We start from the raw sequence: 22,808 nt of genomic DNA, 5'->3' as shown, positions 1-22,808 counted from the left end.
GGGGCTGGCACGTGTATTTTAGTTAACAATCTAAAGGGTGTGGAGTTGCCTGTCACCGTGTACACCGGCAGACCAGGACAGACTTTTGGATTAGGGCCCGGGGAAGTGATGCTGAATCCCAAAAAAGCGCGTGCTGGTAAACGGCGTTTCCTCTATCCCACCTCAGAGAAAGCGCATTGAGGAAATCCGCCCAAATCCTATCGCGCGCAGAACAATCCTTTCTGAAGGCCCAAGGCCCAGCTGCGATAAGAAAGGCAACTTTTCACTCGGTTCTCTTCTCCCTGCAAACGTCATCGAGAAGGGGCGTTACCTGGCAGCACCCGGGGCTCAGGGTTCGCCTCTGACTTACTGTTTCTTGTTATCTCTGACCCCGCAGCTTTAGATAGGAAGCAGGGCTTTGTGTGCAGTTCAGCGCAGGGCAGCCACTGCACTGCACAGGAGCCTGAAGCGGTCGAGATTCTTTCAGTTGTGACGAGCGCCATCTTGTGGCCACAATTAACATTGTCACTTTTAGAAACAACTTGCTAAACAGATACATCGTGTGCTGCGGGGCCACCTCTGGGACGTTGCTGCTTTAGGGGACGTCGAAGCAGTGTTTTGCGGCAAGGCAATATGCGAATGTAGGTGACTTATTTTTAGCGTGCTCTGGTCGATTTGTGATCCCAATCAAACCCTGGTGGACGATATTGGCGTGGTCATAGTGGCTTAAGCTCAAAGTCCGATGTCAAGTAGATATTAATTTTAGATTTCTTCTGCACTACCGCTTGGAAAATCTCGATTAAGCGCTGGGAGTGGTTGGCGTTTCGATGTGTCAATGTCCTGTCAAGGGAGTAGTTTCCATTCAGGCGCCCACTCAGTGAATGCATTCGGTCTGAAAGTCCCAACTGCTGTTCTTTGTTGGGCTTCAATTAATCAGTGAAAACTCTTTGTATAGGGCGGAGTCTGGCTCGTCTCGTTTCTGCCTTTGCCAACACGAGAAGCTTGCCTACGCTGCTAGACATGTTACAAATGGAATGGGTGAGAACATCCTGGTTGTGGTGAGGGCCCTTGCCCACAGGGGCCCACGATTTAGCCATAGGCCTCCCTGGCCCACAGAACAGACGCACTTCACGCTTTCTACAGCACTCTGACCTCGAGCGGTCAGAGGCTCTTTATTTATATCCCCTCTGCTGCGTCCAGCCCTCGGGGTGCGTGCTACGTCATCTGGACGTCTTGGTTTTCGTGCATTAAAACTTGACTCACACATTGTGTGACCTTGGGCAGCTAGAGGCCAAGGTTTGGTTCTAAACTTTGACAACACTGTCTGTTATGTTTAGAAACACTGTGAAAATGACCGAGTCACAAACGCATAGGACACATCCCCCCCAAACCCCCCTTTCAACTGAACTGCTTGTAAATGGAACTCTACACCTGTCGACCCAGAGTGAATGATTAGCAAGAGTAAGCTGGTGAAAAACTACACACCCTGGGTCCTCAGTGAGATATTTAATTTTCAGTTCACTCTTGAGGCCCCAAATGCCATTTCCTCTTTGAATGTTTTCTGATACTTGACAACTTTTGATTGGTAGGTGGCATCAGTAAATGGCAACAATATGAAGCCTCTGTCAGGGACAAGAGAAATCTCTCAGACAATCAGGAAAGAAAGTGTACCTCGTGCATTATTACAACTAACAGATCTGTGGTAAAGAAATATGTGGTTTTCGTTCACCTTAAAGTCGAAGTAAAAACTGTAACAATCACACCGTACTCAAGAGCTATACCATTATGTGTGGGCAGGAGCGTGTGGTTTCAGTGCCACATAGATATAATCATTTCAGTCTATAATCAGTCGTCAGAAATTCTTACGTATTTACCACAGGTGCAAGGGAAAGTAGAAAAAGTTCAAGTGCACAGTGCAGTCACAAGCGCTTAGCCTGACATGCTTGGGCCAGCTCTTCGTGTGTATCAAATGAAGCTTGCCATACAGAAACTGACCATCAATGTTGAGCAAAAGCTACTTCATAATCACGTTGCAGTGCGTTTTTCACACTTTGCATCAAAGCAGCACACTTTGGTGTCAGTGTGTCATTGGCCCGTCAACCTCTCACTCCTAGTTTGGGCCTAGTTTTGTCTGGTCTGGTGATCAGCTTAACCCCCCCTTTAACGCAACTTATGACACCATTGACGGGGTGTCTACCAAGAGGCAGCCATCTCACATTGATACTTCACACTCCACCCACAACAAAGCGGCGAATAGTTTCTTGGCGCCATCCCTCCTCGACTCAATGGGGCTCTTTTATCGGATGGGGCTTGAACTTGTGGCCTGCAGGTTACTCAGAGCTCCTGGCAGCGGGCACGCAGCCCTCCAAGCCCTCCGACTCTCGCTCTGAGAGGGCGCACAAAAGTGAATCTGTTCAGTGGCAGCCCTCTCAGAGAGCACTTGTGCGCCTAGGTGCTCATCACTGGATTAAGGGGCTTTCAGCTCCTGCCTGATACTAGCAATTACCGCCCGATAACCAGCTGGCGGCCGACGGCGCGCGCTTTGCTCTCCTCCGGGGGCCTTCTATTTTAAACCCAGTCAAGCACCGGGGTTCCTGTCAGCTTTTTATAAACCCAGGGAATGGAATGATAACCTTATTTCCCATGAAGGCATCCTGGGAAGCCACTTAGAGCCAAGAATGTGCTGTGAGTCACCAGAGTCGATGAAGTGACGAACGTGATGGAAGGGTGCCACTGGCAGAGGGCGCAGGCACGGCTGCTGTCATATTTGTAGTGCGCACGCGTACAACCTACGGGAACAAACACCTTCTGAGCGCCATATTGAGTTAATCAACAACAGGTAAAAGCTAAATGTTCATGCCCATAGGTGGCTGAATTCTGCATTTAACATAGGGATAGTCACAACATTTTGTTATTATTAGCAGGATATGCATGCAAAGTAAGATGTAGCCTAGACATTTTCATATCTAGTTGGGACGTCATTTTTTAAAAATATGGTCCTGTGAAAACAAGCTAGACACCAACAACTTAATTTCTGTATTCCTTTATGCGATGTTAGCACGGTAAAGTATCGGCTAGCTCCAAGGCCCATATGTGTGACTGTGAAAAGGCTGCCTAGTGCTTAAAGAGTTTCTTCCCATGTGCAATCCGGATACTCCCTGGCAACAACTATAATATATGTGATAGCATGGTGGGGTGTACATACTTTCACCAGATTGGTAAAAGAGACAGCCCCCATACCTCAGGCTCTGACTGACATCTCAGGCACAGACCTATGCATGCACTAATGCACTGTCATTTTATAGGAACATACAGGCAGATGCATCAAAGAAAATACCGGGAGCAAACGGGCAGATTCTCAGAATCTGGCCGTTTGCTCCCGGTATTTTTGCAATTGAGATGCATCATCCCAAATGCAGAATTCGCAATTTAAGGAATCTCTAAATAGCGATTCCTTAAATTGCTCTTGCATTTAAGGAATCCCAAAATGAGATTCCTTAAATGCAATGCATGAAACCCAAAAAAATAGCGATTTCGCTAATAAGGGGAGCAAATTACCATGAAGTTGAACTTCGTGGTAATTTGCTAAAACTTTGAAAAATGCACTTTTGTTCATTTTTCAAAGTTACATGTTGCGCACACACATGCCCTTAGGGCATGTGTGTGTGTAACATTTGTGCACAGGTCCATTTCAGGGGTGCAACAGGGTGTCCTTTGGACACCCTGGCACCCTTGAAATAGCGGAACAATAGCAATTCGGTAATAGCTAATCGCTAATAAGGAATGGCTTTCCCATTCATTCCTAGGCCCATAGGAATGAATGGGAAAGCCATTCCTTATTAGCGATTAGCTATTACCGAATCGCTAATAAGGAATATTTAGTAATCGCTAATAACATTGCGATTCCTACATGCATCCCGTTTTGCGAGTCTTTAATAGCGATTCCTTAAAATTCGCTATTAAGGACTCGCAAACTATAACTTTGATGCATCTGCCAGTAAGGCCTTAGAACATTTGAGATATGATTTTGGAGTGATGTGGCATATCTTCATAGACTAAGCACAAGGGTGATCATGCCCCAGAGTTATCAAGCATGTCATAGAATGAATGTAATCTCTTCCTAAGTTTGTATTTTTTTTTATTGTTTATCGGTGCCATGACTGGACGGAGTCTGCAGTCTAGCCTCCCATCCCCTGGTCTGGCCACAGGTGCTGAGAACCATCCACCAAATAAACTGTTATTGCAGGCAAAGATTATGACACTCCTGTGATGTGATAGGAAGCTATACCTTGAGAGGAGTTCAAATCTTGCGTTCAGAATCCCTGTGCCACTCCAAATGCGTATCCCAATATCCCATCATTCTTTAATAGCTCAGCCAGGACCAATGAGCTGCATTAGCATGCCTAGGTGACATCACTGAAATAATGAAAATGAAATGAAATGAAATAATGAAGTAATTCCCAATGTAAGCCAAGAAAAGGGAATTTCGGCCTGCAACCTTGTACGGGGCAGGAAGAGCCTGCAGCTTAATCTGCCCCCACCCTAGGAGATTGGGCACCCAAGCAGGAACTGTGTCACTTTGACTCATCCGAAGTCAGGCGCGCGCTGCACAGCTAAGAGCAGAGGGAGACTAAACGAAAGTGACGCCTTCACCCAAGCCTTACGAAAAACCAGGCAGTCCAGGCTATGGCACACCTTTTGCCTGGAAGCTTAGTCACTTCCTGTGAGTAAGATCTCTAAGTGGGTGGTAGCGGTAATTAATCCCGTCCCTAGTGGAGGCCGATGAAGGAAATCAGGGGGCTGGAGAGTGGAAATTCCAGTGCCAGGAAAGGCTGTGCATCAGACAGGGCAAGGTGTGGCATGGAGTGATGTCACGCCGGTACTGAATCTCAGGTCCTTTAATAAAGGGGGGTCTGACGTTCTCCTCCCTGCCCCCTTGCTCCGCCACCTTACATATGACTTATGAGGCTGATGTCAGACAGCGTGCTGGTTACTGCATGCTTATGTGAGCGCACCAAAAAGCCGCGCCCCTGGGCGTCTGCAGCGCAGAATGCTGCTTTTTACAGTATGTCTGTTATTTTAACTACATTAATAATCAAACAGATGGGATCAGAAAATTACTGTGCTCACAGTCAGTGAAACCAGGTTTGTTTGTACTTAACCATCTTGCTTAGAACTGCTCAAGGGAATATAGTGTTTTTTACTTACTGCTGCAGAGCAGAACAGGTCACCACAGTAGGAGTCTGTACTGTGGTGAGATTTCGCTACACCATTCCTACATGCCTACAACAGATGAGACATGAAATGAGATTAAGTGAAATTCCCTAATGGAACCACAGTGGCAGAAAAATAGACTGACAGGGAATGAAGTGCAAATTCAACCCAAAGGATTGCTGGTCTATATTTTTGTCTGTGATAGAATGGCTGCTGGTCCATCAAGAGACAGAGGATCGAGGGGCCAAACACAGAATTTTGCTACTAAACTTGCAAAAACAGTTGTTATCACAGTTATCTGATACTGCCACTGATTGTTGCACCTTGTCAAGTATGATGTGGCGGCCATCTTAGGGCAGGCAGCGAAGTCCCCAATGGCATTAATTTCAGAGTAAATCCATCTGGAGAGCAAGGGAGCTCTATACATTAAAAGTGCTGGGGTGGAGATATGAGATAATGTGCATGAAGTAGGGAGGAGAGGGAGAAGGTAGGGCCCCTTCCGTGTTGGCACACTGTCAGCTTTCAGGTAGCTTCCTGTAGGTTAGGCACTAGATACACATGGGTACCTCAGTGATTTGCATCTGCACAGGCGAAATATGTCATTATTCTAAGGTTCAGCCATTTGAAGCCCAAAATATCGACAATGCTGGCATCTGCTGCATGCAACCTCCTCGTTGTCTTTGTCTGCGATTGATTGATCCATTGGTCCCAATAGAATTCAAGGACTTGAATTCAAATGAGTGAACAAGGCTACAGTATCTGGTTTAAAAGTGTTTTGTGACCCATAGAAAAAATGGAGAGGGAAGCAATTAAAAAAAAAATTAAAATGGATCTCAACATATAATTGGAAGGAATGCTTTCTAAAGCACTTTCTAGTCAATCAATCAAAAATGAAGTTTAATAGTTAAGAAAAACCATAAGTATACATAAATTCCACACCAGAATCATCAATACAGTACATATAAAATCAATAAATCTCTACTTCAGGGAATCTAGGCACAGGTGTGCACCGAGCCAAGTCTAAAAAGAGTGCATAAATGCAGGATAAACATATGGGAGTTTTGACTAATTTAAAACCAATGGCTTTCCTGTACTTTTTAGTCAATCTACTGTCTGAAATGCCTAATATCTTCTGAAAGGAGAACAAGGGAGTCAAAAAGCTGAGTTCACAATAGTGCAAAGTCCTCAATTAAACTGATATTTAAATATTCTAACCAACATAATGAAAGCAAATAAAGTTTATTTACCCTATAAATAATTTTTACTGATTGAAAATGTCATTACTTTTTCTTGTTTTTGAAAGCACTCATCTCATAGGTCTCCCTTTCTCCTTCTTTTTTCAGGAAAAGAGCAGTGTCGGAGCACCAGCTGCTGCATGACAAGGGAAGGTCGATCCAAGAGCTGAGGAGAAGAATCTTCCTTCAGAACCTAATCGAGGGGGTGAACACGGCTGAAATCCGGGCCACTTCGGAGGTGTCGCCGAACCCCAAGCCCTCCACCAACACCAAGAACTACAACAATCACGTGCGCTGCGGCAACTGCGACGAGGGCGGTTACCTGACGCAAGAGACCAACAAAGCCCAGCCCTACAAGGAGCCCGCGCTGAAGACACCAGGAAAGAAGAAGAAGGTGAAGCCTGGGAAACGCAAGGAGCAGGAGAAAAAGAAGAGGCGGACCCGTTCGGCCTGGCCTCATTCCATGGAGTCTGCCAGTGGCGCAGAAGACCTGCCCTTCTTGGACTTCTTGGACACGTGGCAGGACTTGCATTTAAGGTAAATTGGTCTTGATGGTTGAAATAGTAGAGGTAGAAGTCCTCACTTCCTGACAGAAGCAATGTAAGATTGAGAAGTCGTGTACTGTCCCTTTAAAAATATGGCAGCCCTGCTACGAAATGTCAATGCACCACCTGGCTACAATTGCAGGAAATGCAGGTACTGTGGTTATAACATTGTCCTCGCTTTAAAACCCTGATTGCAGGGTTGAACCCAGAGGTCAGTCACTTTATTCAGACCCAGTGTCACGTAGGTGGCCTTGAGTTGGTCTTGTTGGTTTTTCAGCTAAGGTCAATGGAATATGTGTACTTAGAATGGGGAAAGCTAGGCCGCAAGTACCAGCGTGCTTATCGCTTAAAGCTGAAACTACGACTGATTGATGGTCTCCCTCCTGACATGTCCTCAGTTGAAAGCTATGTTTTGTGTCCATGTTAATATTTCACATTGCTTTGATCTATAGTGACAACCCCACATTGCCCTGAAGACCCATATGATTTAAATGAAACAAGTTGACTAACGTGACTGAGAACAATCATTTGCAAAAGCAAAGCCCCGGACAAGAGCGATTCTGCAACGTTATTTAGACAGCTGGCCAATGGAGCACGGGCTCACATTTAACATCCAGTGCATTATGGGAGTTGTAGTCTTAGTTCAGTTTAATTGGCCCTATTGGACTAACTCACCATATAACATATGTTTGGAAAGGAAAGTCTAGGATAGGAATATTGGGCTCCTCATGACCTCTAATTTAAAAACAAGTGATGTGTGGTCATTGAAGTGCAACATATAGTTACGTGGTGGTGCATACCAACATGTGCATTCATTGGTAGAAATTCCAGGTGACTAATTGCACATGGCTTCTAATGGATCTAGATGAGGCATGTGAGTTTTTCTACACTGGACATCGTATGTCCACCTTATGAGCAGCAGAAAAAAAACAAGGAAAGTTCCATGGTTAGATAAATAAATACCACCTGCAACCAATAGATATATTTAGACACAATGCACTGCTCCCAGCACGGAACTCACACACACACACACACGCACGCACGCACACGCACACACACACACACACACACACACACACACACACACACACACATATATATATTATAAATTTAGATAGATAAATATGTATACACACATACACATATTTTACAATTACTTGCAGCTGGAATTCCCACCAAGGTTACCTGTCCACCCAGAGTATGTTTTCATGACCCTGTCCTTCACGCCTCGTGACAAATGACCCCTTGTAAAGGAAGCTGGTCATTTATTTGGACCGACTGCAGGGATCCCAAGGCCAGCATCTCAAGTGACCCTGAGTTAAACTGGCGGGTGAAAGGAAGGAACTGGGCGAGGCAGTTTTAACACATACTTTAAGATTATCCCGTAAGACAAGCCACAGTGAGCTATCAGCGAATATCAGAACATCTTGTGACCATGAACTTCCGCGATTGTTCCCAAACTCCCTTTTGTGATGCCCGGTCAGCGACACTTTTATAAACTTCGCTGAAAGATTCCATGATTATGTTTTGAATTCTTCAAAATAATCAACATCAGAAACAAATGTGTCTCTTGTGTGCTTACATAGAGTGCACTTTTCTACCTATTAATCAACTTAAAAAAGAGTGTGATTTGCTGGGGCTGAAACATGGGGACTGTTATTGACACACAAACTGTGCAGCGCCAGCTCAACCCACCGAGCTAGTTTACTGGCGCATATCTCCATGTTTATTATGGAAAGTGTTCGTCTAGACTCTAGACTGTTCATCCAATCAGGAAGTCCACGTTTTCAAAACGCATCTGTTTGCTAATTCCACCCGAAATCTGAGGTGTCTGCATGGAAGCGCTGACACAACTCCCTCGTTTCCTTCCGGGCCACCACCAGCACTGGGGTGTACCATTATTTCGCGCCTCGTCCCGAAAGGGGGTTTCCCTTCTGCTCTGGAGGGACGCCGCGGCTCTGACGAGGCGCAGAAGCCGCACGGTTTCACGGTGTCTGGCTCGGTCGCCCCGCCAGGGCCTGCTCCAGGCCGTCTGTCATCACATGCTTCAGACCTCTAGCGGCGGCGGGGATTGCCACAAAGCACTCGGGCGTCTGAACGACAGCTCACAGCTCCAGAGTATTTTCGGAGTTGTATTTATATACATTACATGTTCACACACACATTCAGGAAAAGGAGGCCTCGCTGCCGTGGCTTTGGCCTGCTCCGGTTTCACTATGCGCCTTCTGCGCGCCACGGTTCCATTCTGACAGGTCACTGATATCAATTTAGAACATTTTCAGACAGTCCTTGCACTGGCGGAGCACGTTTCATGGCAACGACGAGGGCGACTTTCATTCACAAACCAGTACACCTCTCCAGTGGCTGCAATGCTCTTGTCTGGAGGGTCCCCCACACACAGCAATTGAGATGTATTTTTGCTTACCTTAAGTGATGATTGAAAAGCTCTTTGTGGGGGTCTTCTGTCCCATTTTAGTCCCTATGACGTGCCTAACCATGGAGATTGTTGTTTTTCTATACCATCCACACTGCCATTTATACACTATTATTAAGGTGTTGATATTATAAACATCTATGTGGTGTTCCAAGTTGAATGACTGCCTTCTCCTGGGTCACTATGGACACTGTTTCCAGTCCTGGACTGTTGTGTGACAGCCTAATGCATTCTGGTTGTTGTAGTCCTGTTTTGCTTCATCGAACATATTAGACTGACAAACGGGGAATCAGTGATTTGTAGGAAAAGTTTAGAAACTGGGAAAAGCGTCTGTAATGCCCTGGTGTAGGTGGTCACCCTAATTCTAAAGCTTATGGTTCTAATGCCCTTTGATTAGCTTCTGAAAAGCTCCAATACACACTCATGTGGGATCCTAGAGTTCTAAGATGCTGCCCCTGAGCTGTCACTTTATTCTGCTGTAATGGACGTCTAGATTTTCAGCTCTTGTGATGTCACCATAGCTAGCAGTCAATAGTTTCCAACATTTGGCTCTTGTGTGTGCCCGTGCTCATCTTACCTAGTCTTCTTTAAGACTTGCCTCCAGTGGAGTCTCCTTGCGCAGCATTCACGCTCTTCTAAAATTCATCTGTTCAGGCGTCAGCATGCTTGCCTATTGTGGTGTTCCATCATTTGTCTCTAGCGGTGCACCCATACTTCGCCATCATTGTTGTCAATTGTGTTCCAGTATTTGACTCTTGTGTGGTTGCCATTGTAAGTTTTCCTGGTGCTCCAGTTTCTGACTCTTGTGGTGCTGCTGTAGTCAGTTTCCACAGTGTTCCAGTATCTGACTGCTGTGCGCCACGTTCATGGTGTTCTAGTATTTGAGTCTCGAAGGTCCGCCATCCTCCATTTTCCTAATGTTCCAGTATGTGACTCTTGTGGTGTTATCATACTCAGTCTTGATGGTGCTCCAGTATTTGACTCTTCTGGTGTTGCAGTGCTCTCCTTTCATGGTGTACCAGTACTGAGTCTTGGGTGTTGCGGTACTTCACTTTCATGGTGTTCTAGTATTTGACTCTTCTGGTGCTGTAGTACTCTCTTATCCTAGTGTTCTAGTATTTGACTCTTGTGGTGCTGCCATTCTCAGTTTATATGGTTTCCAGTGTTTGATTCTTGTGGGCTGCCATACTCAGTTTTTATGGTGTTCCAGTTTTTGACTCTAAGGCGTGGCCATACTCCGTTTTGATGGTGTTTCGGTATTTGACTTTTGTGGCGCTGCCATACTAACATTTCAAGATGTCCTACTACTCTTCTGCTGCAATCCTATTCCTTTCTGCAGGACTTTAACAGCTTCTTGTCTTTTCACTATCGAGCACCTGATTTATTTTCAGAAACCAATATATCTGTAGTACCTTCTACAAGATCTGTCCTGCCCTTGAACTTGGAAAAAAGTAACTTTGTCCCCTTCCTCATTGGTAACGTTTTTGCCCAGAAAAACAAATTGTGTAAAGCCCATTCAGATCCCACTTAGTTTCTTGATATCGCTAATGATTGGCAGGGCTTTGACTCTGATTGTTTATTGGCACCATCAATAGGTATTAATGACCGGTTCATCCCACTGGTACACGCCAGTGGTGCTATGTTGATGCCAGGATGGCTGGAATAGTGCCAAAACCACAGGGTAATCATCACACCCCCAAGAGTTTAGATGGCACCGTCAAAGCCAATGTTCCTGCCAAAAGCAGCGGAAAGAACATTAGACACTTTTTTTCTGTTTTTGAACTTTTACCAAATGGTTGACACTTCCAGCAGGTGTGTGTAAAATGAATTATGTGCAGTTCCTCTTTTATCTCTCCTGCAAGCTTGGGCAGAGGATGCGCCTCCGGTCTCGCAGCCTGAGTGAGAGCGCTCCAGTGCCAATCAAGTGCAGCTGAGGTTCCTTGCTTCTGGTGCCGGATCTCCTTCATGCTAGCGCTTTGATGTGCTGATAACCTGCGCGGAGCTGGATAGTAAACACTTTGCGCTGTGTCGCTGGCAGCAGTTTCCCATCCATCCCCCTTACAATGGCCTTCAGCAGTTGTTGAACCTAAGAGTTGGGCAGTTTTCAGAACCAATGGTGCAGTACAGGAAACTGCAAACATTGCGTCCCCCACCCCACCAAAAATTGAAATATATTAATCAAAGAGATAGGGCTCTTTGGGAAACTGAGGCTAGACTTTGCACCAGGAAATTAAAAATCAAAATATATGCAAAAAGAGTATTGCTTTCCTGAACCCAACACACAAATCCCTCAATTTCCCGATGTGTGGGAGGTTTACAAAGCAAGGAGATTTGGGAATGGTGATGACAAAGTGCCAGATAACACGATTAGTCAATAGGTTTTGAGCTCCCACTAATCCAAATGAGGCACTGCTCTGCAGCTTTTGAATAGGAAGTAGTGTCCAAGGAAGCACACCATGCAGGCCATGTGCATACAGTGCACATAATTCAGAAACATCTATAACTTGGCTCATAAGCTTGGCTGTGGTAGGCAATGAGGCCAACATTCACCAAATGCAAAAGTTGGTGTGACCAAGAGCGCGCCTGAGTCAGAACAAGAAATGCATAATTACATTATTCCCCAGAGAAGTCCCTTTTTGGATATCCACACAAGCTTGACAATGCGTGCATTTCAATTTTTCTAAGCAGCTAAAACACACCTAACGGGACCGTAAAAAGGTGGTACAGCTGACTACATGGAAGGAGTCCCAGCAGTATTTACAGGATTGGTGTGAGAAGGAAAACATTTGTGGGAAAAATAATAATTAATCAAGAGACAGCGATATAAATTATAGATTATTTTTTTAAATGATGCGTTTTTCTAGCCATGGACATGTCTCATATTTCCACAACCATACATTATCAAAGAGTTAGGAAAATGGTTATAAACAAAAACTATATGCGATTACTAAAGCTTCTTATAAGTAACATATAATATACACACATTTTTGCGCAAATTGAACTCATGTATGCTTATTTCCAAAACATTGATTCATGCAAGTTGCACTTATTGCCCAGAAATGTATGAATGTCTTTAGTTTAATTCACTGAATATTTTCAACAGGGTTAGGGTTTAAATCCCATCCAGGTTGTTCCTCCTGTGTCTATCTGTCGATTCACGTAAAGTAGTATTTACAATTGGATAGGGGTCCTTTTTACCTATCCTGATAGCTTAGGGATTACCGATACGTGATCACTCGTTACTCACATGAAGTTGAGGGTGATCCCTCACCCTTGTGAGGTATAAGCTCTCCCACTTAGAAAGATGTACATAAGCCCCAGAGACCAAGGACGGACTAGACATATGTTCATCACATCCGTTCCGCAGATCAATCAATTTCATGGTTGGGCTACAACTGCACCTCGGGTTCCCATGACATCTTCGCTTCCTCCCCTCAGCTTCAAGGCTGGTCACCACTGTGCGGAAGAGAATATCCTTGATTTTAAGGCAAAGTGGCTTTATTTCTGTGAGCGAGAGTATGGCTTGCAGCATTTGTTAGTTATTCTATTCCCTCAAAACAACTCAAGCAGCAGCTGCACTGGGAATCTTGGGTTATATGTGGCCTTCAAACACAACACTGGCATAATAATGGAGCCTTGGTTTGCTCTATAAGGCCTTAGTACTATTTCTTAGGTTTCCGTATGCTGTGACCGCTGGTATTTTTTGCCACCTGCAGTAATTGGTGCAATAGGGCTTTGGGGAGGCGGGGCGGCTGACCATCGGGAGCCTGCCCCTCCCCGGGGTTTTGGGCCGGGGGTGTAGCCAGAGCCCAATTGGGCTTGTTGGGCTTCACTTGGGCTAGGATTGGGCTGAGGGCTATTTAGCCGGCCATTTTGAGTCACTGGCCACCATTTCGGTGGTAGTGACACACCAGCCGGCTGGGTAGGGCAGGGGAGCAATTTTGTGCCACCCTCCCGCCTCTTTTTTCAGGGGGTAACTATCAGGTGGTAGCTGGACAAGGTATAGGAGGTAATTTTCAATGCCAGTGGTCGGGTTCTTGGGAACAGGTGCGCCGGGTGGGGAAGCATGTACGTTTGGTTGTCGCTTGCAGCAGGTGCTGGGTTTGTATATGGATTGTTAGACGTTTGGGGGGCGCTTTTCCCTTGGTAATAGTTGGTAGGTCTGTTTACAGTTACAGTTTATGGGTTGGGAAAGGTCACTCTGGGAGCATGCAGGAAGGGGAAGTAGCATAGAAAGGTTATATAGATAACTAGGTTACGAAAGGTTAAGAAGTTGCAAGTTTTGGGGGTTGTTAAATGGCTGCAAAGGGGAAACTTTATGGGAGGGGGTGGGGGGAAAGGTAGGCGGTAAATATTTAGTGAGGTTTAGTTTTGTACGGCACAGGCCAAGGAATTGGTTTTCTTAGGTGCACCTGTCTTCAATAAAGCAGCCTTTTTCACACTAACAAGCTGGTCTGTGGTCTGTGCTGCACCCCCCCTGTTGGCCCAGTTTATGTAAATGTGTGCCTCATGTGGTGTATTTCATTGCCCGTTTTTCTCATAACCGGCAGCCTTTCGGTAGCATAGGGTGTAACAAATCGTTGGCCTGAGCGTGACCTGAAGACAGACAAACAAACATTTCTTCAAGACATACTCCATGCATCGATGTTTGATCTCAACTATTAAGAGCAAAACACCTTTTAGGAGCCTGTGAAGAAGTTATTATAATGCTGATTACACCCCCTATCTGGTCCTACTGCCTTTCTTTTACAGGAATCAATATACATTTGAAAAGGGGTAATTTAGTGAGCAGTCCTTGTTATCCATTTCTGTATTACAATCAGCAGTGAACTTCAGAATGTTCCTTTCTTGGTTGAGGTTTAGTTGGGTTTCAGACCTCGTGTGACGTCATGAAGACACTGACAGATATGCACCAATGGCATTCTCTGTCTCACAGAGGCCTTCTGCAACTACACCGGCTTGCATGTTGTACTCAACTGTTTTAAAAACGCTTTAAGTTAATGTTGAAACATCATAAAAGAAAGAGCGTGAAGTGAGTGAAATGTATTGAAATGCACCCGAACTCCAAGAAGACGAGTATTAACGTGTTTCTCCTTTTTCCCTTTCTCGTTCCAGAAGGCGTTGATACTTCTCAGCCAAGACCTGGCAAAAAACGTCTTGCAATATTCTGGAATGGTGAACATATGGAAAAGTATTAGAAATATTTATTGTCTGTAAATATTGTAAACGCAATAGAATGAACCCTGTTCCCCAGCCCCAGCTCTCATTCCCCATCGCCCCCTTCCCCGGTACCCGTAAATTGCTCTATGAAACTGCACATTGGTCATTGTGAATATTTTTTTGCTAAAGGCTAAGCCAATTATTATTGTTGCATTTTACCATAATTTATTTTGTTGGATGGTGTATTTATTTTGTAAATGTATCTTGGTGCTGCTGACTTGTCTGTATTTTTATTTTTGTTAATTTGTTGTAAAATAATGCACTTTAGATATACATATCAATCAAGTACCTTTTGACAGATGACAGAATACCTTGTTCTTATTTTGTGGTTTTTAATTAATACATCAGTGCAACTGAATTTCTCTCTGTGCATGTAAAAATGGCAGTATTTTAATTTTTGTAAAGAATTGTTCAGATAAGTATAATCTTGTTAGATAACATCTCCCCGTACGAGAAATTTGTCTTCAGGATTTCATGGAGATGGAACGCTATGTATTTTTTGTTACTGCATTTGGAAAAAAAAGTTTATAAATTGAAAAAAATGTTAATATTGGTCAGGACTATAACATGATCAACTGAGCTTTATATTAAAAGTCCTTTAGAATATATACGTTGTCTGTTGTACTTATTTCATTATTATCACATTCAGAGTGCTGAGTATGTAACAGGAACACCTTGTGGTTCTGCGCCATTTTGTAAGAAATGCCAGCGGCAACTTGTAATGTTATAAATTAGGCTACGTGTTGCATTATTGCCTGGGAAGGAGGAAGTGTGGGTTCGAGCCACATGTCTGAAAGTTTACAGAGCCTACCATGGTGAAATTATGAGCAGAAATACAGTGACATTAATAATAATAGGCATCTCAGTTCTCAACAAAATTGAAATTACGGCATGGTCAGTCGCAGCTCGTGCAGGTAAGCGCAGTGGGGTGGTGGGTCGCGGCGGGGTGGGGTTGTAAGTGACAAATTCCGGAATAGGGGAAATAAAATAAATAAATAATAAAACCACTTACCTTGCTCTCGCTGCATCGAGGGTGAGAGCAAGGTAAGTGGTTTTATTTATTTTATTTCCTCTATTCTGTTGTTTGTCGCTGCCACACCAACCCCCCCCCCCCCGCACCACACTTACATGCATGAGCTGCGACTGGGCATGGTGCTCTGGAAGAAAATGTCCACTCTGGTTAATAATATCAGGTACAATGTGACAAAAATGTGAAATAAGAGAAAAAAGGGCAGCAGACCTATTCTACCTAAGCACCCACGATCTGGAGCAACATCCATGTATCCATCAGGACCACGGCTACCTGGCGTCAGTTTAGGAAAGATTTGAAGACTCGCCTTTTTAAAGAACACTATATCATTCGTAATGAAGTAACATACACTTCTGCTCACAGAAACCAGCTCCCTCTCCAATCCCTCGTTGACGTTATCCTTGCTTTAGACTGCACTGCGCTCCACTGCGTTTGGCTAGATTTGTGCTACACAAATAACACAAGCAGACATGTAATAGCATTATTTCCCATAGATAAATATATTTTCTCTGTAGGATGATTTGTACATGTTTAATTTAGTCAATTGAAGTTCATATTGTGCCCTTCTGCACATCTGCAGCTGTACAGACTTGGGATGCCCTTCAAAAGAGGAATAACTATGCATGTGGACAGCAATAAGGTGCTGCTCATGGGGAATATTGTCTCTTTGCGACTTGTGTGATCTGACTACTAGACTGGAATTACCTAATAATATATTGTATGTCCATGCATACTCTTTACAATGGCTACAGCCCAGACAGGAGTTAAAGAACCCAATCGATATCCTCTTCAGAGAGCGCAGGTGAGGTGGGTAATTCTTCTACTCACCATGTGATGTGCACCCTGGACTCCAGTAAAATGAAAACTACTTCACTAGATGGATAAAGGTTGTGTGGAACCTTTTTAATCCTCCAAAGAAGGGACCTCTCAGGCTCCCTCCATGAGCCTGGGGAGGGACATGCCCAGGACTTTCGGAGATACGAGAAGGACACTAAGAGCCAGATTTATTAAACCTTGATGCAGCGCAATGCAGCGAGACAACTTGCTGTGCTGAATCAAATGCAGGGTGCAGGAATGCATCTTATCTATCAAGGTGTGGAGCATTCCTGCTCTCTCCTTGCACTGGCGCACTCAGTGTAGCCTAGCACCAACACAGGCAAGATTGCGTCATGGTGCAACGGTGCCTGCATTGCAGGCAGTATTGTTTTTGTGCAGAAAGGTACACCTTTAATAACAATCCTTAGAGGCTTTTTCATCTTTCTAAGAGTACTGCTGGAGGTAACACACTTAGAAAGAGGGACCAACAAGGAGAAATAAAGACATCTCTCCTCCTGCCTTTCCCGCAAAGGCATATAATTTTGACATATTCCCAGGTTTTTTTTTTCTTTTTCCCCGGAGTTTTATATAGCGCGAACTAGAACCGAACTGAATCAGTTATCAGAGCGCTTTACATAGCACCAGTTACGTTACATGAAGACACACTTTCATTTTTTTTAGGCACGGGTAGATTAAGTGATTTGCCCAGACCACAGGGGGTTTTTGGCGTTGTTACCGAGACTCGAACCCAGATCCCCAGGTCCGATGTCGAGCGCCTTAGCCGTTAGGCCAACCCCTCTCCCCAGTCTTACCAGTCTTGGTAAATTTGGGAATGCACTAAAATCCATGGATGGATGCATGGGAATACCCACGCTATACCCATGGAATGCTTTACCACCTGAGAGTAAAGTAAGGGAGAGATTTGGGCTGCCTTGCGTCACTCCATATTTACCAAGCTATGCAGGGCCATGCAGGGTGGACTTGTGTTGCATGAATCTGACTCAAAGATTGTGTCGCCCCTGCAACAGTATGTGTGACACTAGGGCAACGCAATCCAATGATAAATCCAAATCTAGGAGACTCATCATTGTTCTCCATAAACTCTGTCCAAAAGCAGGTCAGCAATATACCGGTCTACGCCTAAACAGTGCCTGTACAGTACTAGAGCATGAATATCAACCAAGCACTATATAATATAATCTCTTGATATTTTAAAAGTAAGAGGTTCCTCTGCGTTTTCTGGACTTGGACCCCAGATGCAGCTGTCTAACATTTCACATTTTCTATCCCTTTTCAGCTGCGACTTTGTCATTCATGGTTAAAGATTGTGTGATGTCACTTCATATGATGTCCGCTAATCCTATGATTGTAGTGAAAGGACGCCACTGAATGTTTTTTAATAACCATTGTTCTATACATTAATAAAAATGGATACAATCAAAGATTAAAATAAAAAGTTGCACAATAGAAGCATTTAATCTGTGAAAACATAAATAATTAAAGATCGTAATTCAACTGAACAACACCAGCTCACTCACAGTCTTTGGGAGACCATGCCAACAAAGATGTCTTCTCAGTGCAGTGTTCATCCTTCACCCCTAAGATTGCATGATGGAATGAAGATTTCTACATGGGCCATTAGAGTGGATCTTGGACCCAAATGGCAAATAGTTCTATACGTTAAACAAAGAGCTCTGAAATCACTCATTTATCAAATATATAAGGCTATATTTAATATTTTTCTAATTGTGTAAAATGAATTGCACCTACGTGAAAACGCATATTTGTATATACCTTAGGTTAAATATGTCCAGTGTAGTATGAAGGTATGTGTTACTGGTACAGCTTATTCTGAGCTACTAATGAGAAACACACGTTAAACCACAATATTCTTTCTATGAATGTTGTAATTCTCTAATGGGTCTGTATATTCGCAGATTCTTATCTGTAAATAGTGTCAAAATGTCTGAAGAATTCTTAGGGAGAGTAGGCCAACCTTCCATAATATTTTGAATTGTGGAGGAACTATGCAATACATGCATATAGAATCAAGGAAGAAATGTGTAGGTCTGGAAATGTGTTCTCACTCTCACAGAATGCAAAGGGAGAAGGCGGAAGTAATGCCATACCACTGTCACAAATGCATACACTCGGACCCTTTTCTGCTAGATCATAGATCCAGATGCAAAATTACAAATGAATGAGTGATTGCCTTTCACATCGTTTGTGAACAAGAACTTTGGGATACAATATGAGGCCGGAGAAAAGAGTGGAAAACTATCGTGACACACACTATAACCTAAGAGTTGGTTGAACATAGGCTGTATCCTGGAGTCAGGCAAAGCAAAATATGGGCGATAATCATAAGGGACTGATTACGATGTAATGAGTGCATCCCAAGTTTATGCAAAGTTTGGAATTACAAGTTCAAAGGTATTTAATATATCCAATAATTATCAGATGCAAATACCTCATCTTATTAAATTTCGACAGGTCAAACCTGCCAAAATATAATTGGAAAACCATACGGAATTTACAGTATCCCGCAGAATTTGGAGCATTAAATATCTAAATCCGCACGTTATTCCAGATAAACTAGTAATAGGTGCTATTTATCGCACCTGATGAATAAATTACCCCATGGTATCGTTATTTATCAGGTATTCTAAAAAGTACTGACACTCATAATAAGGGCCTGCAAATTCTTTTTTTTCTTTTTGTGTTGAAATTTTTTATTAAAATTTGCAGATGAAAATACGAATACAAATGAAGTAATAAATCAGAATAATATTGTGATAAATGGAAGAAAATACAAATGAGAAGAGAACTCACATAAGGCCTAACAAATATGAGGAAACAAAATTAACATATATTCCATAATCCTATATGTGGTAAGAATAGGAAGAATAATAGGTAAATTATACTATAGAGGAAAAGATAAAGAAAAGAAAAGAAAGAAAAAAGAAAAGCAAAGAGAGGAAAAGAGAAAGAAAGAAGGAAAAGAAAAGAAAGGAAGAGATTACCAGAGTAACAAGAATAGATAAGAAGAGAAGTGGAACAAAGGAAGGGGAAAAGGCATCAATAGTAAAGTAACAGGGAGGGGATCATAGAGAGAATAGAGTTAAGCAGAAACAGTGTGTGTAGAAGAAGAAGGAGTAGGAGCAGAGTCATCGTCCACAGTGGTTTCCAGGAAAGGGGACCAAATTTGGAGAAAAATGAAAGCCTGATCTTGTAAATTATAAATTGTGCGTTAGGGCCTTATTTATGAGGCCTTGCGTCACTTTTACGCCACTGGTGCGTCACTTTTTGTGACGCACTAGCAGTGTAAAAAATGCACCATGTTGCGTCATATTTACAAAGTGATGCATCTAGGTACATGCATCACTTTGTAAAATCCTGCGCCACATTATACCTGCGCCAGGTATAATGTATGCGGGGGGTGTTCCGACGCAAGTAAAGGGTCGTAGAAGTAATGCAGTGAAATATATGAGATTTCAATGCGCCACTTCTAGGACGTAATGCATCAATATCTTATGCCTGCCTAATGGCAGGTATAAGACTGACACAGGCACATTTAACATGGGACTTGCCCATGTGTAATGACCTTTTGCTGGAGTTGCGTCACTTTTGTGACACACTCCAGCAATGCATCATTTTTGCACCTACACATACGTCAGAAATACTGACGTATCTGTAACTCTTTGCGCTATGATGATGATGCGTCATACTGTAAATATAATAAATAGGTAAAGGTTCCAACAAGGTATTTACTATAAAGAAATCAAATAAATACCAATCACGTGAATAAATCTGTTGTCAAGCCCAGCAATGGTGGCTAACTAATGAACAATCAAGATTAGAATCAACTTGTTTATAATTTGAAAAATCTTTCAATTTAAACACGGGTGTGTATAGTTTAACAAATCAAAATATTTAATACAAACAAATAAACAGGGTAAAAAATAATATACCTAAATACAGAGACCGAGGTAAATCAGTTTTGTACAAAAATTATGACCTCAGGGTCCATTATGTGAACATCTATTTCATGGTTTGTGTGTAGTGGAAAATTAATCTGAGGCAACAGAAAACAATTCGAGAAAAGCAAATAATTGTGGAAATAGATGTGTTAGTTGGCGTTTCGGTCTCTATGGCTGATAAGTCCATTGGACCATCTTTATAACGATGAATTAAAAGTTAAAGGATTGACCCTTATATCTGGTCAAGAAATGTGAATTTTAGACCAGCGGAATCCTAATTAGATTGATGATTCCAAAGAGCTAACAACGGACGAGTAATTAAAAACTCCGAGCTCATTGAAAAATTAATTCACAGCAATCCGATGGATTAGCTGTAGATATCGCTCACTGTCGTTCAGCAGTATCCGGGTGGCGTTGCTTCCTACACTGTCCGTTGTCTCCACAAACATGCACACCTTTTATTGCAAAAAACATATGAAGGACCAAAATATCAGCTTAACATACTTTGAATATAAAATCAAAATATAAACAACAACAAAAAAAATTGAAGACCAGAATATCATCAAATATAGGTTAGTTTGTGGGGTGGGAATCAGACTGACCTATGCAGTGTGGAGGCAGTTGCACTCCGAAATGCGAGACAGAGAGGACGGCTTGGCTGAATTGCTGTTGGGTATACATGGGAAGGATAACAAACATGAACAGGAGCAGGAACGCACACTAGGGGAAGAGGTTGTGGATACATGGGATAGATTGGATAAATACAGACTTACCCATATCGACAAAGGCTACATGCGGAAGGAGACAAGTCTGTTAGCATGGATCTTGCGTAGAGAACAGGCACCACCATCGGTCACATGTATACGCACCCTTGATGGGTGGAATGGTGTACTCCATCAAGCATACTGGAACAATTTAGGCAGCACCTGCAACAGGTATATACATCTGATCCCGTGGTTAGGGTGGAATCTTATACTCCATTCCTGGAGAGCCTCCAATTGACAAGACTCTCTGAAGAGGCTCAGATGACACCTGTCGCGCGATTAACTGAGGAGATATTAGAGGCACTAGCCGATATACCTAAAGCTAAAGCCCCGGTGGTGATGGGTTCCCGATTGGATACTATCAGACTTACTCAGCTAAATTGATCCAACCTTTGCTGCAAATATTTTATGAATCTTTTGAGAAGGGAATTGAAGGAAGTGACCCGATTAGGGCCACCCGGGTCACTCACGACCACCTCTCAGCCTTCCATACAAATGAAGAGTCAGTCAGACAGTAGAGAATACAAACCAAGTATATGTTTATTCTGTTACACTAGGGGAGCCCCATCTGCCAAGTCGCTTAGGAGGTCCTGCAGAGAGGACTGACCTCAGTAAACATAGCAATACATTATGTACATATCAGAACCAAGGAAGACCCGCCCATAATGGAACTTTCCGAGCAGGTGCGGCTAACACAAAGAAGTACAGTAGGATGAGTTTCGATTCTAAGGCCAGGCACACAGTATCTCTTAGCCAAGGTCATCCTGGCTGTGCCTGCTGCTAGACTAGTGGGAGAAAACCTCGATCTACTGGGAAATGTATGCCCTAATGAGACAGTGCATTCATTAGCAGAGTAAGGCCTAACCTTGGAGAAATGAAACTTTCCACCAGCTGTTTTACCCGGAGAAAATAAGCAGACAGTGGCATGATTCAAAATGGCGGCTAAAAATAAAATAGGGCAGCAAATGCTAACTTTACATAAAACAGTGCACGGACAGAATAGCAAAAATATTTTCATTTCACCAGTCCCTACTTTTAGCATTCACTAACATATTTACTTGGTGGGCAAACAAAACATAACAGGCTTGAGAGCCACGGGATGCTAGCATTCGGAACAGACCATATACTCAGTATCAGAGATAGAAGCTGCAAGGGACAATGTATAACCAAAAATCCCTTTGTCAATGTGCATCATTTCATCAATGCTTTTCTGCAACAAGATTGCTGCATTAATATCATGGATGGATATTTTCGGCTTCGGTGTAAGGAAAGTGACACAATAGCAGCAGCAAGCTGGGAGATATTGTATGCAAAGACAACACGTGAAGAAGATACCAGCAACAACAGCTAGAATAATGAGGATCTTCTAGCCCCAAGACGTGAGTATGTCCCAAAACCACCCTGATAGTGTCCAAGTACCCGTCGCTCGGTGTATGTCAGACGAACGCCTGTGCAATTTTTGTATGGCTGCATATACATTGGGAGCGTGGTCAGGTATGTACACGCAACAGCCACTACCAATGACGCGACATGCCTCACCCCTATCTGCAAGTATAACGTCTAACACCGTCCAGTTCTGCAAAGTTACAAA

General features: G+C 43.3%; 1 protein-coding gene across 2 annotated transcripts in view; it reads left to right on the top strand.

The window, feature by feature from the left end:
- PTHLH (parathyroid hormone like hormone) overlaps window positions 1-15,233 on the top strand; it is a 30,926-nt gene extending 15,693 nt beyond the window's left edge. For both annotated transcript variants that reach the window (XM_078673754.1, XM_078673755.1), the window contains exons 3-4: window positions 6,537-6,965; window positions 14,523-15,233. In XM_078673754.1, the coding sequence (XP_078529880.1) occupies window positions 6,537-6,965; window positions 14,523-14,532 (439 nt within the window). In that variant the 3' untranslated portion in view covers window positions 14,533-15,233. The remainder of the gene's footprint in view (window positions 1-6,536; window positions 6,966-14,522) is intronic.
- The last annotated feature ends 7,575 nt before the right edge of the window (window positions 15,234-22,808 follow it).

The sequence above is a fragment of the Lissotriton helveticus genome, chromosome 1_1, assembly GCF_964261635.1.
Source record: "Lissotriton helveticus chromosome 1_1, aLisHel1.1, whole genome shotgun sequence".
Lineage (NCBI taxonomy): Eukaryota > Metazoa > Chordata > Amphibia > Caudata > Salamandridae > Lissotriton > Lissotriton helveticus.
This window is presented reverse-complemented; position numbering and strand designations above follow the sequence as displayed.